Source organism: Thamnophis sirtalis, unplaced genomic scaffold (assembly GCF_051295495.1).
Source record: "Thamnophis sirtalis isolate CommonGarterSnake01/CBP01778 unplaced genomic scaffold, rThaSir2_p1.2 scaffold_4, whole genome shotgun sequence".
Classification (NCBI taxonomy): domain Eukaryota; kingdom Metazoa; phylum Chordata; class Lepidosauria; order Squamata; family Natricidae; genus Thamnophis; species Thamnophis sirtalis.
This window is the reverse complement of record NW_028261384.1, coordinates 137,710,195-137,738,050: the sequence shown is the minus strand read 5'-3', so window position 1 is coordinate 137,738,050 and position 27,856 is coordinate 137,710,195. Positions and strand designations below refer to the sequence as shown.

At 41.9% G+C, this 27,856-nt stretch overlaps 1 gene segment (V, D, J or C); it reads left to right on the top strand.

The window, feature by feature from the left end:
- The first annotated feature begins 230 nt into the window (after positions 1-230).
- On the top strand, positions 231-26,900 carry LOC148046871 (Ig mu chain C region-like). The segment is given in 4 exon segments: positions 231-557; positions 7,265-7,576; positions 9,320-9,651; positions 26,457-26,900. Coding segments are annotated over 3 exon segments (723 nt in total).
- Positions 26,901-27,856: the final 956 nt, after the last annotated feature.

Here is a 27,856-nt window from a genome sequence, read left to right as displayed (position 1 = left end):
TTCCTTTTTTTAAAAAAAAGGCTTTCCATTTTTCAGATTATTTGCAAATACGTTTTTTATGACCCTGCAATTCCTTTTATCGGTGTGGAGTCAACGAATGCAAATAGAGTCTCTTATTATATAATTTACTGGATGACAACTGGTTGACGGTTGCATGATTGCACATTAAACATTTTTGGCTCCACAGTTGAGGCCAAAGAGGAATCAGAATCTCAGCCGTTGCCACACTGGGCATCATGTGGCCACTCAAGTCAATATTGTTCCAGGATAAGAGTCGAATGGGATTGGAGGAGAACGAAATGAATAGAGCCAATGGGGAAAAAGAACCAAGAACATGTGATGCCCAAACTACCTTCTGATTATGTTTAAATTCACACCTCTGTGTCATCTTGAATACTTACTCCCAAAGGTCTGGAAGCTCATTTCCTTCATCTGGCTGAAATTATAAACCTGCTGGGAGTTGAATTTCACAATGTGGCCCATCATCTTCTTTGTTCTTTTTGGGTTTGTCTTCCCTGGACACAGCCTTCCTCTGAGACCCCCAAACCCTGTCCCAGGTGAGTCCTCCTCTCTTCTTTTGCTCTTCCTTTAGTTGAGTATTCTAATCCCGTAGGATTAGAAACTTCTCAACTGTGCTTTTTCTGTCCCATTCAGCTGAAGCTTCCAGCCATTCTCCAGTTTTCCAGGACTCTCAATATTACGAGGGCTCCATTTTCCAAAGCGAAAAGTAAAAAAAAAAAAAAAAAAAAAACACCCAGAGGGAATACAATAACAGAGTTGGAAGGGACCTTGGAGGTCTTCTAGTCCAACCCTCTGCTTAGGCAGGAAACCCTACACCACTTCAGATAAATGTTTATCCAACATTTTCTTAAAAGAAGGCGCATTCACAACTTCTGGAGGCAAATTGTTCCACTGGTTCATTGTTCTAGCTTGACTCCTTCTTCTTTGTCGCAGCCCCTCCGATATTGGAACACTGCTATCATGTTTCCCCTGGTCCTTCTTTTCATTAAACTAGACATACCCAGTTCCTGCAACTGTTCTTCCTATGTTTTAGCTTCCAGTCCCCTAATCCTCTTTGTTGCTCTTCTCTGCACTCTTTCCAGAGTCTCAGCATCTCTTCCATATGGTGGTGACCGAAACGGGGTACAATATTTAAAGTGTGGTCTTACTAAAGTGTTGTAAAGTAGTATTAATACTTCACACGATCTTTTTTCTCTCCTGTTAATTGATTTTCTACTAAATACATTAAACTTAGAACTAAGGAAGAAAATAGAACTTAGAACTAAGGAAGAAAATAGAACTTAGAACAGAGGAGGAAAATAGAACTTAGAACTAAGGAGGAAAATAGAACTTAGAACTAAGGAGGAAAATAGAACTTAGAACTGAGGTGAAAAATAGAACTTAGAAATAAGAAGGAAAATAGAACTTAGAACAAAGGAGGAAAATAGAACTTAGAACTGAGGAGAAAAATAGAACTTAAAACTAAGGAGGAAAATAGAACTTAGAACAAAGGAGGAAAATAGAACTTAGAACTGAGGAGAAAAATAGAACTTAGAACTAAGGAGGAAAATAGAACTTAGAACTAAGGAGGAAAATAGAACTTAGAACTGAGGTGAAAAATAGAACTTAGAAATAAGAAGGAAAATAGAACTTAGAACAAAGGAGGAAAATAGAACTTAGAACTGAGGAGAAAAATAGAACTTAGAACTAAGGAGGAAAATAGAACTTAGAACTAAGGAGGAAAATAGAACTTAGAACAAAGGAGGAAAATAGAACATAGAACTAAGGAGGAAAATAGAACTTAGAACTGAGGAGAAAAATAGAACTTAGAACTAAGGAGGAAAATAGAACTTAGAACTGAGGAGAAAAATAGAACTTAGAAGTAAGGAGAAAAATAGAACTTAGAACTGAGGAGAAAAATAGAACCTAGAACTAAGGAAGAAAATAGAACTTAGAACAGAGGAGGAAAATAGAACTTAGAACTGAGGAGAAAAATAGAACTTAGAACTAAGGAAGAAAATAGAACTTAGAACTGAGGAGAAAAATAGAACTTAGAACTGAGGAGGAAAATAGAACTTAGAACTGAGGAGGAAATAGAACTTAGAAATAAGAAGGAACATGGAACTTAGAACAAAGGAGAAAAATAGAACTTAAAACTAAGGAGGAAAATAGAACTTAGAACAAAGGAGGAAAATAGAACTTAGAACTGAGGAGAAAAATAGAACTTAGAACTAAGGAGGAAAATAGAACTTAGAACTAAGGAGGAAAATAGAACTTAGAACTGAGGAGAAAAATAGAACTTAGAAATAAGAAGGAAAATAGAACTTAGAACAAAGGAGGAAAATAGAACTTAGAACTAAGGAGAAAAATAGAACTTAGAACTAAGGAGGAAAATAGAACTTAGAACAAAGGAGGAAAATAGAACATAGAACTAAGGAGGAAAATAGAACTTAGAACTGAGGAGAAAAATATCACTTAGAACTAAGGAGGAAAATATAAATTAGAACAAAGGAGGAAAATAGAACTTAGAACTGAGGAGAAAAATAGAACTTAGAACTGAGGAGAAAAATAGAACTTAGAAGTAAGGAGAAAAATAGAACTTAGAACCGAGGAGAAAAATAGAACTTAGAACTAAGGAAGAAAATAGAACTTAGAACTGAGGAGGAAAATAGAACTTAGAACTGAGGAGGAAATAGAACTTAGAAATAAGAAGGAACATGGAACTTAGAACAAAGGAGAAAAATAGAACTTAAAACTAAGGAGGAAAATAGAACTTAGAACAAAGGAGGAAAATAGAACTTAGAACTGAGGAGAAAAATAGAACTTAGAACTAAGGAGGAAAATAGAACTTAGAACTAAGGAGGAAAATAGAACTTAGAACTGAGGAGAAAAATAGAACTTAGAAATAAGAAGGAAAATAGAACTTAGAACAAAGGAGGAAAATAGAACTTAGAACTGAGGAGAAAAATAGAACTTAGAACTAAGGAGGAAAATAGAACTTAGAACTAAGGAGGAAAATAGAACTTAGAACAAAGGAGGAAAATAGAACTTAGAACTGAGGAGAAAAATAGAACTTAGAACTAAGGAGGAAAATAGAACTTAGAACAAAGGAGGAAAATAGAACTTAGAACTGAGGAGAAAAATAGAACTTAGAACTGAGGAGAAAAATAGAACTTAGAACTAAGGAGGAAAATAGAACTTGGAACTAAGGAGGAAAATAGAACTTAGAAATAAGAAGGAAAATAGAACTTAGAACAAAGGAGGAAAATAGAACTTAGAACTGAGGAGAAAAATAGAACTTAGAACTAAGGAGGAAAATAGAACTTAGAACTAAGGAGGAAAATAGAACTTAGAACTAAGGAGGAAAATAGAACTTAGAACTGAGGAGAAAAATAGAAATTAGAACTAAGGAGGAAAATAGAACTTAGAACAAAGGAGGAAAATAGAACTTAGAACTGAGGAGAAAAATAGAACTTAGAACTGAGGAGAAAAATAGAACTTAGAACTAAGGAGGAAAATAGAACTTGGAACTAAGGAGGAAAATAAAACTTAGAGCTAAGAAGGAAAATAGAACTTAGAAGTAAGGAGAAAAATAAAACTTAGAGCTAAGGAGAAAAATAGAACAGAACTAAGGAGGAAAATAGATCCAGCGCTGTCTGAAGACGTCTCCGTGGTCATGTGGCCGGCATGACTCAACGCCGAAGTAACATGAAATGCTGTTCCCTTCCCACCAAAGGTGGTCCCTATTTTTCTACTTGCATTTTTTACATGCTTTCGAGCTGCTGGGTTGGCAGAAGCTGGGACAAGTAACGCGAGCTCACTCTGTTACGGGGCACTAGGGATTCGAACCACCAAACTGCAAACCTTACAGATCGACAAGCTCAGCATCTCTTATGAGCCTCTTGCGACTCCCACTATGTAGCTGAGATTCTGCTATCTCTTCTCTGACTGTTCCTTTGACACAGTCTCTTCGCCCAGATCTCAAAATCTTTCTCCCATATCTTGCGAGTAAGAAGACTTCCAGGATCTGAGCCAAGGAGGAAGCAGAATTGTTCTCTAACCCCGGGACTAATAAATATATTTCCTGATAGCTTTGAACACAAAGATTCACAATGTGTACTCTGTATCAGAAGGATGAAGGCATGAAATAGATTGTTCCGTTCTCATCCCCTTTCTCAAATCATGGGTATTTCTTTTGTTATCTCCCTTGAGAACGTGGCATCTGGGCCCAATTTATATTTAAAGGTTTTTAATTTAACAATGTGTAGTAGAAGTGACAGTTTCCCCCTACCCCAATGCAATATGCAAGGACCATACACTGCATTAATAAATAACAAACTTGGAAGGGACCTTGGAGGTCTTCTAGTCCAACTCCTTGTTCAAACACCACATCCGATGCCTGCCTTTCTTTCTTCCTTCCTTCCTTCCTTCCTTCCTTCCTTCCTTCCTTCCTTCCTTCCTTCCTTCCTTCCTTCCTTCCTTCCTCCCTCCCTCCCTCCTTTCTATCTTTCTATCTTTCTATCTTTCTATCTTTCTATCTTTCTATCTTTCTATCTTTCTATCTTTCTATCTTTCTATCTTTCTCTTTCTATCTTTCTATCTTTCTATCTTTCTATCTTTCTATCTTTCTATCTTTCTATCTTTCTATCTTTCTATCTTTCTATCTTTCTATCTTTCTATCTTTCTATCTTTCTATCTTTCTATCTTTCTATCTTTCTATCTTTCTATCTTTCTATCTTTCTATCTTTCTATCTTTCTATCCTACTATCTTTCTGTCTGTCTGTCTGTCTGTATCTCTCTCTCTGTCACTGTCTGTCTGTCTGTCTGTCTCCAATGCAATGCAATGCAAAACAATGCAATGCAAAACAATGCAATGCAATGCAATACAATACAATAGCAGAGTTGGAAGGGACCTTGGAGGTCTTCTAGTCCAACCCCCTGCCTAGGCAGGAAACCCTATACCGTTCCAGACAAATGGCTATCCAACATCTTCTTAAAGACTTCCAGTGTTGGGGCATTCACAACTTCTGGAGGCAACTTCTGTTCCACTGATGAATTGTTCTAACAGTTAGGAAATTTTTCCTTAGTTCTAAGTTGCTTCTATCCTTGATTAGTTTCCACCCATTGCTTCCTGTTCTACCCTCAGGTGCCTTGGAAAATAGTTTGACTCCTTCTTCTTTGTGGCGCGAGATATTGGAACACTGCTATAATGTCTCCCCTAGTTCTTCTATTCATTAAACTAGACATGCCCAGTTCCTGCAACCGTTCTTCCTATGTTTTAGCTTCCAGTCCCCTAATCATTTTGTTGCTCTTCTCTGCACTCTTTCTAAAGTCTCACAAATTTCTACATCGTGGCGACCAAAACTGAATGCTGTATTCTAAGTGTAGCCTTACCAAGGCATTATAAAGTGGTATTAACACTTCACGTGATCTTGATTCTATCCTTCTGTTTATGCAGCCTAGAACTGTGTTGGCTTTTTTGGCAGCTGCTGCACACGGCTGGCTCTTATTTAAATGATTGTCCACTAGGACTCCAAGATCCCTCTCCCAGTTACTACTGTTGAGCAAGGTACCACCTGTACTGTACCTGTGCATTTCGTTTTTCTAAATGTAGAACCTTACTCTTTTCACCTTTGAATTTCGTTTTATTAGATAGTGCCCAATGCTCAAGCTTGTCAAGATCCTTCTGTATCTTTAGCCTATCTTCTGGAGTTTTGGCTATTCCTGCCAGCTTGGTGTCATCTGCAAATTTGATGAGTTCCCCATTTATTCTCTCATCCAAATCATTGATGAAGAGGTTGAAGAGTACTGGGCCTAAAACAGAGCCTTGGGGTCCTCCACTACATGCTTCCCTCCATGAAGATGCAGTTCCATTGAGGACTACACGTTGAGTGCGGTTGGTCAGCCAGTTACGAATCCATCTGGTGGTGATGCTGTCCAACCCACATTCTTCTATTTTATCTAGTAGTAGGTTATGGTCTACCTTATCAAATGCCTTACTGAAGTCCAAGTAAACTATATAGACGGCATTCCTCTGATCCACTAATTTTGTAAAAGAATGCAATAAGATTAGTCTGGCATGATCTGTTTTTGACAAACCCATGTTGGCTTTTGGCTATTACTTTGTTTACTTCTAGGTGTTCATTAATTCGTTGCTTGATTATCTTTTCCAGAATCTTTCCTGGTATTGCGGTCAGGCTGATAGATCTGTAATTTCCTGGATCTATTTTGTTTTCCTTTTTTGAAAATGGGAACCACACCAGCTCTTTTCCAGTCCTCTGGGAGTTCCCCGGTGCTCCCGGATATCTGAACGATATAGTTCAGTGGTTCTGAGATCTCGTCTGCCAGTTCCTTCAGAACCCTGGGGTCCATCCTGTCCTGGTGATTTGAACTCGTCTAGGGTAGACGGGTGCGTCTTATACACTGAATACAGCATTTTTTGCCTCCTGAAGCCCCGCACCTTCACCAAAATGGCTCTGCATACCCTTATGGAGGCTTTCAGAGAGCTCCTGGGGGCTTGGGAGGGCAGAAATGAGCAAAAAAGGGCCGTTTTTGCCCCCTCAGCCCTCAGCAGCACTTTATAAGCCTCCATAAGGCTATGCATGCAATTGTTTGACAAAAAACGGGCGCGTTTTTGTGAAAAACAGGCTGTTTTTGGGAGGTTTGCAGAGTGCAAAAACTTGTTTTTTTCCTTTTGGAAAGCTGTTTGACTGATTGATGAGAATTACATTGATCAAGTGCTGTGCCAGCAGAAACACCTACCTATCTACAGTAGGCCACCAAAGTCTTTCGGGGTAAGGCTGATAAGCACCCACCTTTATCTTCTTTGAAAATGCTGCCAAAGACTTAATTGGCAATTAGCTTGGCAAGGCTACACGCAGCAAAGAGTCCACACGGAGTTTTAGAAGGTAAACTACCAGCACGAACCAAGTTGCTTCCTGCAAAGGCTCATGTGCCTTTGCTCCTCCTTTATGTCCTATGGGAGGGGCCAATCACCTCCAAAGCTTAATCCCAAGTCATCCCTTCTGTCTTAACTGTTCTTGCCTTCTGGCAGCTCTGCGCATGCGTGCACTGGGAACAAGGGGAGCCTGTTCCTCTGCCTCACTGCTGTCCGACTCTGGAGGCTCCTGAGATAGCACGTAACTCCCAGACGGCCCTGGCCCCCTAAATAATAATATGTGACTTTATCTTTAACCATTACTTTATCCTAAACTAAATAATAATGTGTGACGTTATCTTTTTCTTTCTTTCCATGTTCACAAAGAAAAGAGCAAGGCCCCCATCGTCCATGTCTATCCGCCCATCCCTGGCAATTCGCTTATTGTCACCTGCTTCGTTCGTGGCTTTTTTCCAGCTGAAGTGGATGTCCAGTGGCTAAACAATGGCCAAGCCATTTCGGAAAATGACTATGTTAGCACTCCAGCTGTGAAGGAAAGGAGTGGCGATTCCTTCTTCATGTATAGCAAATTGTCAATCTCCCAATCGTCTTGGGATCAGGAGGAGGTATATAGCTGTAAGGTTGTCCACGAGGGCCTTGAAATGAAGTTCACCCAGAAGAGCATACAGAAAACTTCGGGTAAACGTTGAAAAACTCAATCACGTGTTGTCCTCCTACGTTCGTCCCTCAACGTGTTGGATCCAAATCCTTTTTAAATAGTTTACGTGTTTATGTGTTTGTCTCCTGGCTAAATAAAAGCAAATCAACTCAGAGGTCTCTTGGGTTATGCACCCCCCTTTTTTTCCCTTCATCAAAATTGGGGAGTGAGGGATGTCTCTGGATGTGAGAACGAAGGCCCAAGGTTGATGCTGGGAGAAAAGGGGGTTTCACTCCCCCTTACAAGTATCAATTTGAGAGCCAAAGTCTCGGGTCCATGTACTCAGACGACATCTTCACAAAGTTGCTGCACAACTTCATACTTGTTCTGGAGATTTGTGCCCATCAAAATCCTCCAACCTCCACACCTCCACGAGAAAAAATAACATACATAATACACAAACATTTGTCCTCATCAAGATCTTTATTTTCATAATATAAATTGGATGGAGGGGGGAAAATGCTTGAGAATCCTATTCTAACCATGACCTCAAGACAACAACAACAACAACAACAACAATAATAATGAAAAAAGTATGGTTCATTGACATTGCAATACCTGGAGATGTACGAATTGAAGATAAACAGTAAGCAAAAATCACAAAGTACCGGGATTTGCAAATTGAAGTTGAGCGACTGTGGAAAAAGAAATTGTGTGTTGTCCTGATTGTAATTGGAGACCTTGGAGCAATACCTAAAGAGCTACCTGGCTATTTGGAAATTTTAAATTTATTAGACTTCAACATTCTGATTCTACAAAAAACCTCCCTACTTGGAACAGCTTATATCCTCCGACGTTACCTTAACAGTTCCTAGGTCCTTGGTTAGGACTCGAGCTGTTGAGCTACCAATGAGCCGCAAAGGCTGTGAATCTCACCAAAGATTAACCACATAATAATAACAATACCAAACTCACATGAGTCCATAAGGGGAAAAAAACCAAAAAACCAAAATAAAAATAAAATAAAATCCATAAGACCAATTGACTCAAAGAGTTCCGTAAGCTTTATTTACACCAACATCAAAAAATACTCCAAACATTTCTGACATTTCAATTGTTATTCTTCACAATCAAGAGACCACAAAACTGATTTCTAAGCACATTATAACCAACGCCCGTTATTTTGGAAATCAAACATTAATGTTCTATGCCAGGCTTCCCCAAACCACGAAGCAGACTCCTCATCCCGACAAAACCCCTTTTTTATTCAGTTACTGTGGTTTCCTCTCATTCACATCCAGCAAAGTCTTTCAAGGGTGAATTTATAGTCACAGACCTTATCTGGCATGGAGAGCTGCCAGGCCGAGATCTGCAAAACTCAATCGCTCTACTTGGCAAGGAGTCTTTGAGCATCCCAAACCAATTAAGAGAACTAATTGTCTCCTGCAAACTCCACTCCCCTTTCACCCCTCTTTATTCCCTAGGTGAGTGGCCATTCACCATCCATATGCCTTTACGCCCAAAGCCCTTGTTCCTTAGCTGTTCCCTTCTCCTGGAACCTCTGTGCATGCAGACTTCGAGAACAGGCTCCAGCTGTTCTTCTGCTCCACTGATATCCAACTCCAAAGGCAGCTGATAACAGTCAGACAGCCCCCTCTCTGCCTCACAGATCTATGACAAAGAGAAATGTTTTCAACATTTAAGCAGCAGCTACTGTTAAACTGATAAAGAATGAGCACTAAATATCCTGCTCACTCTTTTTCCTTTTCTTTCCCATGGTTCAGATGGAAAGCCAAGCGCTCCGTCTTGCTCCATCTTTCCAACTCCAGCGGAACAACGGCCTTTGCGAGAAACACTCTTCTTCTCATGCCTAATAGAATCTATTTATCCCAGCGACTTCTTGGTGCAATGGCTCCAGAATAGGCAACCGGTGAGGGAATCGGCGTACTCCACTGGCCAAGCTGATCTACAGTCCAAGACCCCCGAACAGTATTTCCTTTTCCACAGGTTGGCCATCGGCAAGCAGGAATGGAATGACGAAAGTATCTACTATTGCCAAATGGGCCACGAAACCTTGCCTTTCCCTGTAATCCAGAAGACTGTGAAGTAGAAACCGGTAACACCATCTATAGTTGACCTCTCCATCATCCTCCCTGACGCCGACAGGCATTCCTTCTAAGTTTCTTTTGTTTGTTCTGTCAGGTTCCGAAGGGTTAAGGAAATCAACCACAGACAGAGACGGTTTGAAAATGCAGTTTATCTCCTCCGGCACAAGCTCACCAACAAAGCACTAAGGCTGGGTTGTCGAATCTATGTCATGTGTCGGGTGGCACACAGAGGTATTGTCCTGTCAGCTCCAGCGCACATGCGTGCGTTGGCCAGATGACTTTGGCCTTCTTCTGAGGCCATTTTTCACCCTCCGGAGCCTTTAGGAAAGCCTCCTGAAGCCTCCGGAGCCCGAAAAACCGGATCTATGAACAAACCCAAAGTTTGGGAAGGGACTTCCGGTTTGCTCATAGGTCCATTTTTCGCCCTCCGGAGCCTTCAGGGAAGCCTCCTGAAGACTCTGGAGGTCGAAAATCGGCCCTACAGACAAACCAGAAGTCACCATTCCCGAACTTCTGGGTTCCCTGTAAGTCCATTTTTCGCCCTCCAGAGCCTTCAGGAGGCTTCCTGAAGGCCCTGGAGGTCGAAAATCAGCCCTGCAGACAAACCAGAAGTCTTCATTCCTGAACTTCTGAGTTCCCTGTAAGTCTGTTTTTCGCCCTCCAGAGCCCTCAGGAGACTTCAGGAGCCTAACATGAAGAACTAAGAAGGGAAATAGAACTTAGAACAAAGGAGGAAAATAGAACTTAGAACTAAGGAGGAAAATAGAACAGAACTAAGGAGGAAAATAGAACTTAGAACTAAGGAAGAAAATAGAACTTAGAACTGAGCAGAAAAATAGAACAAAGGAGAAAAATAGAACTTAGAACTGAGGAGGAAAATAGAATTTAGAACTATGGAGGAAAATAGAACTTAGAACTAAGGAGAAAAATAGAACTTAGAACTGAGGAGGAAAATAGAATTTAGAACTAAGGAGAAAAATAGAACTTAGAACTGAGGAGGAAAATAGAATTTAGAACTAAGGAGAAAAATAGAACTTAGAACTGAGGAGGAAAATAGAATTTAGAACTAAGGAGAAAAATAGAACTTAGAACTGAGGAGGAAAATAGAACTTAGAAGTAAGAAGGAAAATAGAACTTAGAACTGAGGAGGAAAATAGAACTTAGAACTGAGGAGGAAAATAGAACTTAGAACAAAGGAGGAAAATAGAACTTAGAACTGAGGAGGAAAATAGAATTTAGAACTAAGGAGAAAAATAGAACTTAGAACTGAGGAGGAAAATAGAACTTAGAAGTAAGAAGGAAAATAGAACTTAGAACTGAGGAGGAAAATAGAACTTAGAACTGAGGAGGAAAATAGAACTTAGAACAAAGGAGGAAAATAGAACTTAGAACTGAGGAGGAAAATAGAATTTAGAACTAAGGAGAAAAATAGAACTTAGAACTGAGGAGGAAAATAGAATTTAGAACTAAGGAGGAAAATAGAATTTAGAACTAAGGAGAAAAATAGAACTTAGAACTGAGGAGGAAAATAGAACTTAGAAGTAAGAAGGAAAATAGAACTTAGAACTGTGGAGAAAAATAGAACTTCGAAGTAAGAAGGAAAATAGAACTTAGAACTGAGGAGGAAAATAGAACTTAGAACTGAGGAGGAAAATAGAACTTAGAACAAAGGAGGAAAATAGAACTTAGAACTGAGGAGGAAAATAGAATTTAGAACTAAGGAGAAAAATAGAACTTAGAACTGAGGAGGAAAATAGAATTTAGAACTAAGGAGAAAAATAGAACCTAGAACTGAGGAGGAAAATAGAATTTAGAACTAAGGAGAAAAATAGAACTTAGAACTGAGGAGGAAAATAGAATTTAGAACTAAGGAGAAAAATAGAACTTAGAACTGAGGAGGAAAATAGAACTTAGAAGTAAGAAGGAAAATAGAACTTAGAACTGAGGAGGAAAATAGAACTTAGAACTGAGGAGGAAAATAGAACTTAGAACAAAGGAGGAAAATAGAACTTAGAACTGAGGAGGAAAATAGAATTTAGAACTAAGGAGAAAAATAGAACTTAGAACTGAGGAGGAAAATAGAACTTAGAACTAAGGAGAAAAATAGAACTTAGAACTGAGGAGGAAAATAGAATTTAGAAGTAAGAAGGAAAATAGAACTTAGAACTGAGGAAAATAGAACTTAGAACAAAGGAGGAAAATAGAAATTAGAACTAAGAAGGGAAATATAACTTAGAACTAAGAAGGAAAATAGAACTTTGAACTGTGGAGAAAAATAGAACTTCGAAGTAAAGAGAAAAATAGAAAGAGCTTAGGAGAAAAAATGGAATGGAGAACTAAGGAGAAAAATCCAATGTAGTATGTAGAACTAAGGAGGAAAATAGAACTTAAAACTAAGGAGAAAAAAAGAACTTAGAACTAAGGAGGAAAATAGAATTGAGAACTGAGGAGAAAAATAGAACTTCGAAGTAAAGAGAAAAATAGAAAGAGCTAAGGAGGAAAAATGGAATGGAGAACTAAGGAGAAAAATCCAATGTAGTATGTAGAACTAAGGAGGAAAATAGAACTTAAAACTAAGGAGAAAAAAAGAACTTAGAACTAAGGAGGAAAATAGAATTTAGAACTGAGGAGGAAATTAGAACTTAGAACTAAGAAGGAAAATAGAACTTAAAACTAAGGAGAAAAAAAGAACTTAGAACTAAGGAGGAAAATAGAATTTAGAACTGAGGAGGAAAATAGAACTTAGAACTAAGAAGGAAAATAGAACTTAAAACTAAGGAGAAAAAAAGAACTTAGAGCTAGGGAGAAAATACGTATCCGTATGTGCAAAACGTTAAAAAAAGAAAGAAATGCAAATACATTTCTGCAATTACAATTGTTCTGCACTTGCACAGAACTGGGCATCAATGACCGGTGGTCATTTAAAAGCCGAACCCACTGCCTTCTTCTCCCACCACTCCTTCTCCCACCAGCTCTGCTCCCCATCAAAAGCCTCTGTTCACAATGAAAACCCATTGTTTCATGTCCCAAGTGAGTCGAGGTGAATTGCTCCAGGAAGCACAAAAGAGGGCAGGTCTGCAAAAGGGGATTTATTCCTTTGTCAACAGAAATGATATTTGCAGACATGAATCTTCCAGCACATCACGTCTTCTCTCCAAATCGCACACTGTACTTTTGTTGCGTCACCAAAGCCATGGGGCTAAATGCCTTCAGGGAGAACCAGGACACGGAGAAGGTGTGTTTGTTTAACTGGTACAACTGAACGGTTGACGTGTCCCTATTTCATGGGTTCCTTATCTTTTAACAAAATGGCCCCTGGAAGTCTTCTCTTCTGCTACGGGCTCTCCTGGATAGATGACCTTCAGATGAGACCTACTTGGCTTCGTAAAGGATGACCGCTATCTTGTATTGTACCCAGATGCCTACTGGCAACTATTGAAGCTCAGGTAGATGTAGGGTCCCTTGGATGTAATATAAACTGCTCCATTGCTGCCCGTGATGTTTAATCGTGTGCCAGTCATAGCTCCAGTAGAGTCTTCAAGGGCAGCCCCATGTAGAGGATAAAGGGAGTTGTAAGTCTAGCAGGATCCCCAACTACCAGTCAGTTACTTTTACTTTATAATACTGTACTGTAGGGTAGTGAGAAACACGGGGGTTCAACGGCTAAGGCACTGAGCTTGTCGATCAGAAAGGTCACCAGTTCAGTGGCTTGAATCCCTACCGCCGCGTAATGGAGTGAGCTCCCGTCACTTGTTCCATCTTCTGCCAACCTAGCAGTTTGAAAGCACATAAAAATGCAGGTAGAAAAATAGGAACCACCTTTGGTGGGAAGGGAGCAGCGTTCCGTGCACCTTCAGCGTTTAATCATGCCGGCCACATGACCACGGAGACGTCTTTGGATAGCGCTAGGTCTTCGACCTTGAAACAGAGATGAGCACCGCCCCCTAGAGTCAGGAATGACTAACACATATGTGCAAGGGGAACCTTTACCTTTAGCTTACGGTATGGTAGAGAATAATATAATAGTTATATCCTTTTTAGGATCTTTGGCCTGCCACACTCTTTCTTATTCCATTATGCTGTTTCATTAGTGTAGTAGTTGGGAGGGGGGAATAGAAAGGAGTAGAATTGTGGAATGTCTTGTTGTCATTCTTTTTTAGAAGCCAAGGTCATCTTTTGTCTCCGCACCTCTGCATCTGACCGGAAGCAGCTGGGTGGAGATGTCAGCGTGGAAGAAGAAGATTGGACTACGTGATGGGTTTGTGGGGACAAGTTCATGAACTTTCAACTGGGTGGGAATCGGATGTAACATCCAGAATTAGGATTTCACAGATGTGCTAAGATGTCTGACTTATTAAATTGGAATTTTAAGGATTGTTTTGCCTTGGACTCTGATTTAATTCTGCATCATACTTGGAAAGCTGACACTAAGATGCTGAGCTTGTTGATCAAAAAGATCGGCAGCTCAGCGGTTCAAATCTCTAGCACCGCATAACGGAGTGAGCTCTCGTTACTTGTCCCACCTTGTGCCAACCTAGCAGTTCGAAAGCAGGTAAAAATAATGCAAGTAGAAAAATAGGAACCACCTTTGGTGGGAAGGGAACAGCGTTCCGTAAGCCTTCGGCATTGAGTCATGCCAGCCACATGACCACAGTGACATCTTTGGACAGCAGTGGTTCTTTGGCATTGAAACAGAGATGAGCACCGCCCCCTAGAGTCGGGAATGACTAGCACATATGTGTGAGGGGAACCTTTACCTTACCTTATACATTCTATGAATGAATAAATAAATACTTGCAGATTTGTCACTTTTCCTTTTTTTAAAAAAAAGGCTTTCCATTTTTCAGATTATTTGCAAATACGTTTTTTATGACCCTGCAATTCCTTTTATCGGTGTGGAGTCAACGAATGCAAATAGAGTCTCTTATTATATAATTTACTGGATGACAACTGGTTGACGGTTGCATGATTGCACATTAAACATTTTTGGCTCCACAGTTGAGGCCAAAGAGGAATCAGAATCTCAGCCGTTGCCACACTGGGCATCATGTGGCCACTCAAGTCAATATTGTTCCAGGATAAGAGTCGAATGGGATTGGAGGAGAATGAAATGAATAGAGCCAATGGGGAAAAAGAACCAAGAACATGTGATGCCCAAACTACCTTCTGATTATGTTTAAATTCACACCTCTGTATCATCTTGAATATTTACTCCCAAAGATCTGGAAGCTCATTTCCTTCATCTGGCTGAAATTATATACCTCCTGGGAGTTGAATTTCACAATGTGGCCCATCATCTTCTTTGTTCTTTTTGGGTTTGTCTTCCCTGGACACAGCCTTCCTCTGAGACCCCCAAACCCTGTCCCAGGTGAGTTCTCCTCTCTTCTTTTGCTCTTCCTTTGGTTGAGTATTCTAACCCCGTAGGATTAGAAGCTTCTCAACTGTGCTTTTTCTGTCCCATTCAGCTGAAGCTTCCAGCCATTCTCCAGTTTTCCAGGACTCTCAATATTACGAGGGAATTCCCAGAGGGAATAGAATAACAGAGTTGGAAGGGACCTTGGAGGTCTTCTAGTCCAACCCTCTGCTTAGGCAGGAAACCCTACACCACTTCAGTCAAATGGTTATCCAACATTTTCTTAAAAGATGGCGCATTCACAACTTCTGGAGGCAAATTGTTCCACTGGTTAATTGTTGTAGCTTTTCTCCTTCTTCTTTGTCGCAGCCCCTCCGATATTGGAACACTGCTATCATGTTTCCCCTGGTCCTTCTTTCCATTAAACTAGACATACCCAGTTCCTGCAACTGTTCTTCCTATGTTTTAGCTTCCAGTCCCCTAATCCTCTTTGTTGCTCTTCTCTGCACTCTTTCTAGAGTCTCAGCATCTCTTCCATATGGTGGTGACCCAAACAGGGTACAATATTTAAAGTGTGGTCTTACTAAAATGTTGTAAAGTAGTATTAATACTTTACATGATCTTTTTTCTCTGCTGTTAATTGATTTTCTACTAAATACATTAAACTTAGAACTAAGGAAGAAAATAGAAGTTAGAACTGAGGAGAAAAATAGAACTTAGAAATAAGAAGGAAAATAGAACTTAGAACAAAGGAGGAAAATAGAACTTAGAACTGAGGAGAAAAATAGAACTTAGAACTAAGGAGGAAAATAGAACTGAGGAGGAAAATAGAACTTAGAACTGAGGAGAAAAATAGAACTTAGAACTAAGGAGGAAAATAGAACCTAGAACTAAGGAGGAAAATAGAACTTAGAACAAAGGAGGAAAATTGAACATAGAACTAAGGAGGAAAATAGAACTTAGAACTGAGGAGAAAAATAGAACTTAGAACTAAGGAGGAAAATAGAACTTAGAACTAAGGAGGAAAATAGAACTTAGACCAAAGGAGAAAAATAGAACTTAGAACTAAGGAGGAAAATAGAACGTAGAACTGAGGAGAAAAATAGAACTTAGAACTTAGGAAAATAGAACTTAGAACTAAGGAGGAAAATAGAACTTAGAACTAAGGAGGAAAATAGAACTTAGAACAAAGGAGGAAAATTGAACATAGAACTAAGGAGGAAAATAGAACTTAGAACTGAAAAGAAAAATAGAACTTAGAACAAAGGAGGAAAATAGAACTTAGAACTGAGGAGAAAAATAGAACTTAGACCAAAGGAGAAAAATAGAACTTAGAACTAAGGAGGAAAATAGAACTTAGAACTGAGGAGAAAAATAGAACTTAGAACTTAGGAAAATAGAACTTAGAACTAAGGAGGAAAATAGAACTTAGAACTAAGGAGGAAAATAGAACTTAGAACAAAGGAGGAAAATTGAACATAGAACTAAGGAGGAAAATAGAACTTAGAACTGAGGAGAAAAATAGAACTTAGAACTAAGGAGGAAAATAGAACTTAGAACTGAGGAAAATAGAACTTAGAACTAAGGAGGAAAATAGAACTTAGAACAAAGGAGGAAAATAGAACTTAGAACTGAGGAGAAAAATAGAACTTAGAACTAAGGAGAAAAATAGAACTGAGGAGGAAAATAGAACTTAGAACTGAGGAGAAAAATAGAACTTAGAACTAAGGAGGAAAATAGAACCTAGAACTAAGGAGGAAAATAGAACTTAGAACTGAGGAGAAAAATAGAACTTAGAACTAAGGAGGAAAATAGAACTTAGAACTAAGGAGGAAAATAGAACTTAGAACTAAGGAGGAAAATAGAACTTAGAACTGAGGAGGAAAATAGAACTTAGAACAAAGGAGGAAAATTGAACATAGAACTAAGGAGGAAAATAGAACTTAGAAGTGAGGAGAAAAATAGAACTTAGAACTAAGGAGGAAAATAGAACTTAGAACTAAGGAGGAAAATAGAACTTAGAACTGAGGAGAAAAATAGAACTTAGAACTAAGTAGGAAAATAGAACTTAGAACTAAGGAGGAAAATAGAACTTAGAACAAAGGAGGAAAATTGAACATAGAACTAAGGAGGAAAATAGAACTTAGAAGTGAGGAGAAAAATAGAACTTAGAACTAAGGAGGAAAATAGAACTTAGAACTAAGGAGGAAAATAGAACTTAGAACTAAGGAGGAAAATAGAACTTAGAACTGAGGAGAAAAATAGAACTTAGAACAAAGGAGGAAAATAGAACTTAGAACTAAGGAGGAAAATAGAACAGAACTGAGGAGAAAAATAGAACTTAGAACAAAGGAGAAAAATAGAACTTAGAACTAAGGAGAAAAATAGAACTTAGAACTAAGGAGGAAAATAGAACTTGGAACTAAGGAGGAAAATAAAACTTAGAGCTAAGAAGGAAAATAGAACTTAGAAGTAAGGAGGAAAATAGAACTTAGAACAAAGGAGGAAAATAGAACTTAGATCTAAGGAGGAAAATAGAACTTAGAACAAAGGAGGAAAATAGAACTTAGAACTAAGGAGGAAAATAGAACTTAGAACTGAGGAGAAAAATAGAACTTAGAACTGAGGAGGAAAATAGAACTTAGAACTGAGGAGAAAAATAGAACAATAGCAGTAGACTTTTTTTTATAGCAATAGCAGTAGACTTATATACCGCTTCATAGGCCTTTCAGGCCTCTCTAAGCGGTTTACAGAGAGTCAGCATATTGCCCCCAACAATCTGGGTCCTCATTTTACCCACCTCGGAAGGATGGAAGGCTGAGTCAACCCTGAGCCGGTGAGATTTGAACCGCTGACCTGCTGATCTAGCAGTAGCCTGCAGTGCTGCATTTAACCACTGCGCCACCTTGGCTCTTAATAAGTTAACTTGGCTCTTAATAAGAACTTAGAACAAAGGAGGAAAATAGAACTTAGAACTAAGTAGGAAAATAGAACTTAGAACTAAGTAGGAAAATAGAACTTAGAACTAAGGAGGAAAATAGAACTTAGAACAAAGGAGGAAAATAGAACTTAGAACTAAGGAGGAAAATAGAACTTAGAACTGAGGAGAAAAATAGAACTTAGAACAAAGGAGAAAAATAGAACTTAGAACTAAGGAGGAAAATAGAACTTGGAACTAAGGAGGAAAATAAAACTTAGAGCTAAGAAGGAAAATAGAACTTAGAAGTAAGGAGAAAAATAAAACTTAGAGCTAAGGAGAAAAATAGAACAGAACTAAGGAGGAAAATAGATCCAGCGCTGTCCGAAGACGTCTCCGTGGTCATGTGGCCGGCATTACTCAACGCCGAAGTAACATGAAATGCTGTTCCCTTCCCACCAAAGGTGGTCCCTATTTTTCTACTTGCATTTTTTACATGCTTTCGAGCTGCTGGGTTGGCAGAAGCTGGGACAAGTAACGCGAGCTCACTCTGTTACGGGGCACTAGGGATTCGAACCACCAAACTGCCAACCTTACAGATCGACAAGCTGAGTATCTCTTATGAGCCTCTTGCGACTCCCACTATGTAGCTGAGACTCTGCTATCTCTTCTCTGACTGTTCCTTTGACACAGTCTCTTCGCCCAGATCTCAAAATCTTTCTCCCATATCTTGCGAGTAAGAAGACTTCTAGGATCTGAGCCAAGGAGGAAGCAGAATTGTTCTCTAACCCCGGGACTAATGAATATATTTCCTGATAGCTTTGAACACAAATATTCACAATGTGTACTGTGTATCAGAAGGGTGATGGCATATAGCAATAGCAGTAGACTTATATACCGCTTCATAGGCCTTTCAGGCCTCTCTAAGCGGTTTACAGAGAGTCAGCATATTGCCCCCAACAATCTGGGTCCTCATTTTACCCACCTCGGAAGGATGGAAGGCTGAGTCAACCCTGAGCCGGTGACATTTGAACCGCTGACCTGCTGATCTAGCAGTAGCCTGCAGTGCTGCATTTAACCACTGCGCCACCTTGGTTCTTGGCATGAAATAGATTGTTCCGTTCTCATCCCCTTTCTCAAATCATGGGTATTTCTTTTGTTATCTCCCTTGAGAATGTGGCATCTGGGCCCAATTTATATTTAAAGGTTTTTAATTTAACAATGTGTAGTAGAAGTGACAGTTTCTCCCTACCCAAATGCAATATGCAAGGACCATACACTGCATTAATAAATAACAAACTTGGAAGGGACTTTGGAGGTCTTCTAATCCAACTCCTTGTTCAAACACCACATCTGATGCCTTCCTTCCTTCCTTCCTTCCTTCTTTCCTTCCTTCCTTCCTTCCTTCCTCCCTCCCTCCTTCCTATCTTTCTATCTTTCTATCTTTCTATCTTTCTATCTTTCTATCTTTCTATCTTTCTATCTTTCTATCTTTCTATCTTTCTATCTTTCTATCTTTCTATCTTTCTATCTTTCTATCTTTCTATCTTTCTATCTTTCTATCTTTCTATCTTTCTATCTTTCTATTTTCTATCTTTCTATCTTTCTATCTTTCTATCTTTCTATCTTTCTATCTTTCTATCTTTCTATCTTTCTATCTTTCTATCTTTCTCTTTCTATCTTTCTATCTTTCTATCTTTCTATCTTTCTATCTTTCTATCTTTCTATCTTTCTATCTTTCTATCTTTCTATCTTTCTATCTTTCTATCTATCTTTCTATCTTTCTATCTTTCTATCTTTCTATCTTTCTATCTTTCTTTCTTTCTATCCTTCTATCTTTCTTTCTGTCTGTCTGTCTGTCTCTCTGTCACTGTCTGTCTGTCTGTCTGTCTCCAATGTAATGCAATGCAATACAATGCAATGCAATACAATACAATAGCAGAGTTGGAAGGGACCTTGGAGGTCTTCTAGTCCAACCCCCTGCCTAGACAGGAAACCCTATACCGTTCCAGACAAATGGCTATCCAACATCTTCTTAAAGACTTCCAGTGTTGGGGCATTCACAATTTCTGGAGGCAACTTCTGTTCCACTGATGAATTGTTCTAACAGTTAGGAAATTTTTCCTTAGTTCTAAGTTGCTTCTATCCTTGGGTGAGTTTCTCCTTCAGTCCATCATCGCTGCTGTGGAGCTTTTTCTACCCCGCCCCTGCTTGCCATCTGGCTTCTTTCCATCTGGGCTTCAGAACATTCAGTCTCTTTTAACTGTAACTCCAGGGCCTCTGAACTTGCTGCTTCAGCCTCAGTCGCTTTGACTATCATTATTTGCGACTGCCTCTGGAATATTGTTTCAGACAGCACTTGTTTAATTCCATTCCTTGCAGTGCTTTGGACCCTGGACGAGTGGGGGTGCTCACAGTGTGTAAGAAGGCCCTCTGCTCCCCTCAACTGCCCCGGACTCTTTGGACCTTCCCAGACTTACAGGAGAGGGGGATACGAGATACCCCCTTGTACGCCTTCTTTGGACCATTGCTGGGTTTCAGTCACTTTAATCATCTTGAACGTTAAGAGCCATTTGCACTACTTGAACTTGCACTTTTTAAAACAGCTGCGCAATCTTCCTTTTTCCCCTCTTTTCTTTCTCTTTCTTTTTTTCTTTCTTTTTTATGGGATATGCATGGGAGATGCATGTGATTGAGTGAATGATCCCACTTTTATTAACCTATTATTATTGTATTTTGTGTTTTTTAATTACTACGTGGGGACTGCTTGGGTGAACAAATGAGTGTGCTTGATTCGGGGGACCTGCCGAGGAACGCGGGGGTCATTGGGGTGGCTGGGGGAATTACGGAGTGGGCCGGAGCATTACGGTTGTAACAGGGAGGGGCAGATATGGCGGGGACTTTAGGGCTGGCCATTACCGGGGAAGGAGGGCTCGCTACGTTACAGAGATCCCTCCTTCTGGCCCTATGAGTTGCACTCCAAGACCAGATGGCGCGAGTAATCAGGACCCTGGTCTCAGGCTGTTGTCGCTAAATGCCAGGTCTGTAGTTCATAAGGCTCCTCTCCTTAATTTTAGACGAGAGGGCAGACCTGGCATGTATTACTGAAACCTGGCTGGGCCCGGAGGGAGGAGTCCCCCTTGTAGAGATGTGCCCAGAGGGTTTTCAGGTGCTCCATCAGCCGAGAGCTCAGAAAAGGGGTGGGGGTGTGGCCATTGTTATCCGAGAGTCTCTAGTACCTCGTAGGATCCCTGCTCCGGAGCTTGTCGAGTGTGAGTCCCTGCTGGCGAAGTTGGACCTCAAGGGTCAAGTGGGCTTGCTGTTAACATACCTGCCTCCCAACAGCATTGCAGCAGCCCTCCCCTCGCTCCTTGAGTCGGTAGCCGAGCTGGCAACTGAGTTCCCCAGGCTCATGGTTCTGGGGGATTTCAATTTGCCTTCGCTCGGTGAACACTCTGATGGAGCGCAGGAGTTCATGGCTTCCATGACAGCCATGGGCTTGACCCAAGTAATTCGGGGCCCAACCCACTCGGCGGGTCACATGCTCGACCTCGTATTTCTCTCGGAGCAGTGGACTTGTGATCTTGGTCTGAGGGGTAGTGAGATCGTACCCCTGTCATGGTCAGACCACTACCTACTGAGGCTTGACTTTCGGAGACCAAACCCCCACTGTAGGGAGGAGGAACCGACTAGGTGGTTCCGCCCCAGGCAACTTATGGACCCGTTGGGTTTTCAGATGGAGCTTGGGGTCATTCCCGATACTCTCGCCCGCAGTCCGGTGGAGACTCTGGTTGCTGCTTGGAATTCAGCAGCGACAGGGGCTCTTGACCGGATTGCGCCTTTACGGCCGCTCCGAGGCAGTGGATCCAGGAGGGCTCCTTGGTTTACTGAGGAACTCTGGGAGATGAAGCGCCAAAAGAGACGCCTAGAGCACCGATGGAGATCCAGAAAATCCAAGTCGGACTGAGCACTTTTAACATCTAGCATCAGAGCTTACATCCGGGCAATTAGGACGACAAAAAGAACACATATTGCCTCTCTGATTGCTTCCGCTGAGTCGCTCCCAGCCGCCCTGTTCAGGATCACCCGTTCCCTCCTAAACAAGAGGGATACGGGTGATCCTTTGCAGGGCAGAGCTGAGGACTACGTCCAATTCCTCGCGGATAAGTTGCTCGGTTTCGGATGGACCTGGACTCCAATCCCGCAGTACCAGCCGAGGCACCAAGGGATAATCTGGTAGAACATCACTGGATTGATTTTCAAGCTGTTACCCCTGAGGACGTGGACAAGGCCATGAGAGCTGTAAGTGCCTCCACATGTGTACTGGACCCGTGCCCCTCCTGGCTGGTTGTTAACAGCAGGGAGGTGACACGGGGCTGGATCCAGGCGGTTGTTACCGCCTCCCTTCGGGAGCGGGTCTTTCCCCATGCATTAAAGGCGGCGGTGGTGAGACCCCTCCTGAAGAAACCATCTTTGGATCCAGCCGTTCTAAATAACTATCGTCCAGTCTCCAACCCCCCCTTTGTGGGGAAGGTTGTTGAGAACGTGGTGGCCTTTCAGCTCCAGCGGTCCTTGGAGGAAACCAGTTATCTAGATCCCTTCCAGTCCGGCTTCAGGCCTGGCTACAGCACGGAAACCGCTTTGGTCGCGTTGACCGATGATCTCTGGAGAGCCAGGGATGGAGGTCATGCCTCCATCCTGGTACTCCTTGACCTCTCTGTGGCTTTCGATATCATCGACCATGGTATCCTTCTGCGACGACTGCGGGAGGTGGGGGGTGGGAGGCACTGTCTTACGGTGGTTCTCTTCTTACCTCTCGGACAGGTCGCAGTCGGTGTTAGTCAGAGGGCAGAGATCGACCCCTAGGCCCCTAACGTATGGGGTGCCGCAGGGTTCGGTCCTGTCCCCCCTCCTTTTTAATATCTACATGAAACCGCTGGGTGAGATCATTCGACAGCACGGGATAAAATACCACCAGTATGCAGACGATACACAGCTGTATCTGTCTGCCCCGTGCCAACTCAATGAAGCGATGGACGTGATGAGCCGGGGCCTGGAGGCTGTTAGGGACTGGATGGGGGTTAACAAGCTTGTTCTCAATCCAGATAAGACCGAGTGGCTGCTGTGCTTCCCTCCCACCAATTGGCCAAGTGTTCCATCTCTCAGGCTGGGGGGGTCAAATTGTACGCCCCTCAGATAGGGTCTGCAACTTGGGAGTCCTCCTGGACCTACAGCTGACTTTTGAACACCATTTATCAGCTGTGACCAGGGGGGTATTTGCCCAGGTTTGCCTGGATCACCAGTTGCACCCCTACCTGAACCGGGAGGCTCTCACAACAGTCACTCGTGCCCTTGTGACCTCTAGGCTGGAGTACTGCAATGTGCTCTACATGGGGCTGCCCTTGAAGAGTATTCGGCGACTTCAGCTTGTCCAGAATGCGGCCGCGCGAGCGATTGTGGGTGCCCCTTGTTTCACCCACGTAACACCTATCCTCCGCGAGCTGCACTGGCTGCCTGTTGGTCTCCGGATTCGCTTCAAGGTGCTAGTTGTCACCTACAAAGCCCTTCATGGTATTGGATCTGGATAATTGAGAGACCGCCTGCTGCCAATTACCTCCACTAGACCAATAAGATCCCACAGACTAGGCCTCCTCCGAATTCCATCAGTCGCCCAGTGCCGACTGGCGACTACCCGGAGGAGGGCCTTCTCTGTGGCTGCTCCGACCCTATGGAACGAACTCCCCGTGGAGATTCGTACCCTCACCACCCTCCAGGCCTTCCGCACAGCCCTTAAAACCTGGCTGTTCCGGCAGACTTGGGGCTAAAGACCTGCAGCCCCACTCCGAATGGTATGATTGTCGTGTTTTTAATAGTGTATGCTTTTTTTGTTCTGTAAATTGTTTGTTTATCCCCCTCCCCTTGAATTGTGAGCCGCCCTGAGTCCCCTCAGGGAAAAGGGCGGCATACAAATAAAGCAAATTCCAAATTCCAATTCTATCCTTGATTAGTTTCCACCCATTGCTTCCTGTTCTACCCTCAAGTGCCTTGGAAAATAGTTTGACTCCTTCTTCTTTGTGGCCCGAGATATTGGAAGACAGCTATCATGTCTCCCCTAGTTCTTCTATTCATTAAACTAGACATGCCCAGTTCCTGCAACCGTTCTTCATATGTTTTAGCTTCCAGTCCCCTAATCATTTTGTTGCTCTTCTCTGCACTCTTTCTAAAGCAGTGATGGCGAACCTATGACACGCGTGTCAGTGTTGACACGCGTAGCCATTTGGGGTGACACGCACAGGATTTCATGCGATTCATCCTCGGCTCCTGCACGGCCGCCGAGGATGAAAGAATCTGTGCTGGAGGAACGGGGGGGGGGAACGTGTGATCTCCCCCGCCCACACTCACATACTGTATCGCCGCCGCCCCTTTCTGAGCGCAGGGGCTGCTGGTAAGGCGTGCGTGCCGTGCGCACACACGTCATCAGCGTGGCGAGGGAGGACCCGCAGGAGAGGAGCGTGGGAACAGTGCGCGCCTCTCTCCAGTCAGGCCGGCACAGAGAGTCTTATGTTTTTGTCGAAGTGACACACAACGCGAGTTATGCTCGATTTTTTGCCGATTTTTGACACAGCACGCCAAAAAGGTTGCCCATCACTGTTCTAAAGTCTCACAAATTTCTACATCGTGGCGACCAAAACTGAATGCTGTATTCTAAGTGTGGCCTTACCAAGGCCTTGTAAAGTGGTATTAACACTTCACGTGATCTTGATTCTATCCTTCTGTTTATGCAGCCTAGAACTGTGTTGGCTTTTTTGGCAGCTGCTGCACGCGGCTGGCTCCTATTTAAATGATTGTCCACTAGGACTCCAAGATCCCTCTCCCAGTTACTACTGTTGAGCAAGGTACCACCTATACTGTACCTGTGCATTTCGTTTTTCTAAATGTAGAACCTTACTCTTTTCACCTTTGAATTTCGTTTTATTAGATAGTGCCCAATGTTCAAGCTTGTCAAGATCCTTCTGTATCTTAAGCCTATCTTCTGGAGTGTTGGCTATTCCTGCCAGCTTGGTGTCATCTGCAAATTTGATGAGTTCAACATTTTTTCTCTCATCCAAATCATTGATGAAGATGTTGAATAGTACTGGGCCTAAAACAGAGCCTTGGGGTACTCCACTGCATACTTCCCTCCATGAAGATGCAGTTCCATTGAGGACTACATGTTGAGTGCGGTTGGTCAGCCAGTTACGAATCCATCTGGTGGTGATGCTGTCCAACCCACATTCTTCTACTTTATCTAGTAGTAGGTTATGGTCTACCTTATCAAATGCCTTACTGAAGTCCAAGTAAACTATATCGACGGCATTCCTCTGATCCACTAATTTTGTCAAAGAATGCAATAAGATTAGTCTGGCATGATCTGTTTTTGACAAACCCATGTTGGCTTTTGGCTATTACTTTATTTACTTCTAGGTGTTCACTAATTCGTTGCTTGATTATCTTTTCCAGAATCTTTCTTGGTATTGCGGTCAGGCTGATAGATCTGTAATTTCCTGGATCTATTTTTTTTCCTTTTTTGAAAATGGGAACCACACCAGCTCTTTTCCAGTCCTCTGGGAGTTCCCCGGTGCTCCCGGATATCTGAACGATATAGTTCAGTGGTTCTGAGATCTCGTCTGCCAGTTCCTTCAGAATCCTGGGGTCCATCCTGTCCTGGTGATTTGAACTCATCTAGGGTAGACGGGTGCGTCTTATACACTGAATACAGCATTTTTTGCCTCCTGAAGCCCCGCACCTTCACCAAAATGGCCGTGCATACCCTTATGGAGGCTTTCAGAGAGCTCCTGGGGGCTTGGGAGGGCAGAAATGAGCAAAAAAGGGCCGTTTTTGCCCCCTCAGCCCTCAGCAGCACTTTATAAGCCTCCATAAGGCTATGCATGCAATTGTTTGACAAAAAACGGGCGCGTTTTTGTGAAAAACAGGCTGTTTTTGGGAGGTTTGCAGAGTGCAAAAACTTGTTTTTTTCCTTTTGGAAAGCTCTTTGACTGATTGATGAGAATTACATTGATCAAGTGCTGTGCCAGCAGAAACACCTACCTATCTACAGTAGGCCACCAAAGTCTTTCGGGGTAAGGCTGATAAGCACCCACCTTTATCTTCTTTGAAAATGCTGCCAAAGACTTAATTGGCAATTAGCTTGGCAAGGCTACACACGCAGCAAAGAGTCCAAATGGAGTTTTAGAAGGTAAACTACCAGCACGAACCAAGTTGCTTCCTGCAAAGGCTCATGTGCCTTTGCTCCTCCTTTATGTCCTATGGGAGGGGCCAATCACCTCCAAAGCTTAATCCCAAGTCATCCCTTCTGTCTTAACTGTTCTTGCCTTCTGGCAGCTCTGCGCATGCGCGCACTGGGAACAAGGGTAGCACGTAACTCCCAGACGGCCCTGGCCCCCTAAATAATAATATGTGACTTTATTTTTATCCATTACTTTATCCTAAACTAAATAATAATGTGTGACTTTATCATTTTCTTTCTTTCCATGTTCACAAAGAAAAGAGCAAGGCCCCCATCGTCCATGTCTATCCGCCCATCCCTGGCAATTCGCTTATTATCACCTGCTTCATTCGTGACTTTTTTCCAGCTGAAGTGGATGTCCAGTGGCTAAACAATGGCCAAGCCATTTCGGAAAATGACTATGTTAGCACTCCAGCTGTGAAAGAAAGGAGTGGCGATTCCTCCTTCATGTATAGCAAATTGTCAATCACCCAATCGTCTTGGGATCGGGGGGACCTATTTAGCTGCAAGGTTGGCCACGAAGGCCTTGAAATGAAGTTCACCCAGAAGAGCATACAGAAAACTTCGGGTAAACGTTGAAAAACTCAATCACGTGTTGTCCTCCTACGTTCGTCCCTCAACGTGTTGGATCCAAATCCTTTTTAAATAGTTTACGTGTTTATGTGTTTGTCTCCTGGCTAAATAAAAGCAAATCAACTCAGAGGTCTCTTGGGTTATGCACCCCCCTTTTTTTTCCTTCATCAAAATTGGGGAGTGAGGGACGTCTCTGGACGTGAGAACGAAGGCCCAAGGTTGATGCTGGGAGAAAACGGGGTTTCACTCCTCCTTATAAGTATCAATTTGAGAGCCAAAGTCTTGGGTCCATGTACTCAGACGACATCTTCACAAAGTTGCTGCACAACTTCATACTTGTTCTGGAGATTTGTGCCCATCAAAATCCTCCAACCTCCACACCTCCACGAGAAAAAATAACATACACAATACACAAACATTTGTCCTCATCAAGATCTTTATTTTCATAATATAAATTGGATGGAGGGGGGAAAATGCTTGAGAATCCTATTCTAACCATGACCTCAAGACAACAACAACAACAACAACAACAACAACAATAACAATGAAAAAAGTATGGTTCATTGACATTGCAATACCTGGAGATGTACGAATTGAAGATAAACAGTAAGCAAAAATCACAAAGTACCGGGACTTGCAAATTGAAGTTGAGCGACTGTGGAAAAAGAAATCTTGTCTTGTCCTGATTGTAATTGGAGCCCTTGGAGCAATACCTAAAGGGCTACCTCGCTATTTGGAAATTTTAAATTTATCAGACTTGAACATTCTGATTCTACAAAAAACCACCCTAATTGGAACAGCTTATATCCTCCGACGTTACCTTAACAGTTCCTAGGTCCTTGGTTAGGACTCGAGCTGTTGAGCTACCAACCAGCCCCAAAGGCTGTGAATCTCACCAAAGATTAACCACATAATAATAACAATACCAAACTCACATGAGTCCATAAGGGGAAAAAACCCAACCCCCCCCCAAAATAAAATAAAATCCATAAGACCAATTGACTCAAAGAGTTCCGTAAGCTTTGGATTTGGATTTGGATTTATTTATTTATAGGCCGCCCTTTTCCCTGAGGGGACTCAGGG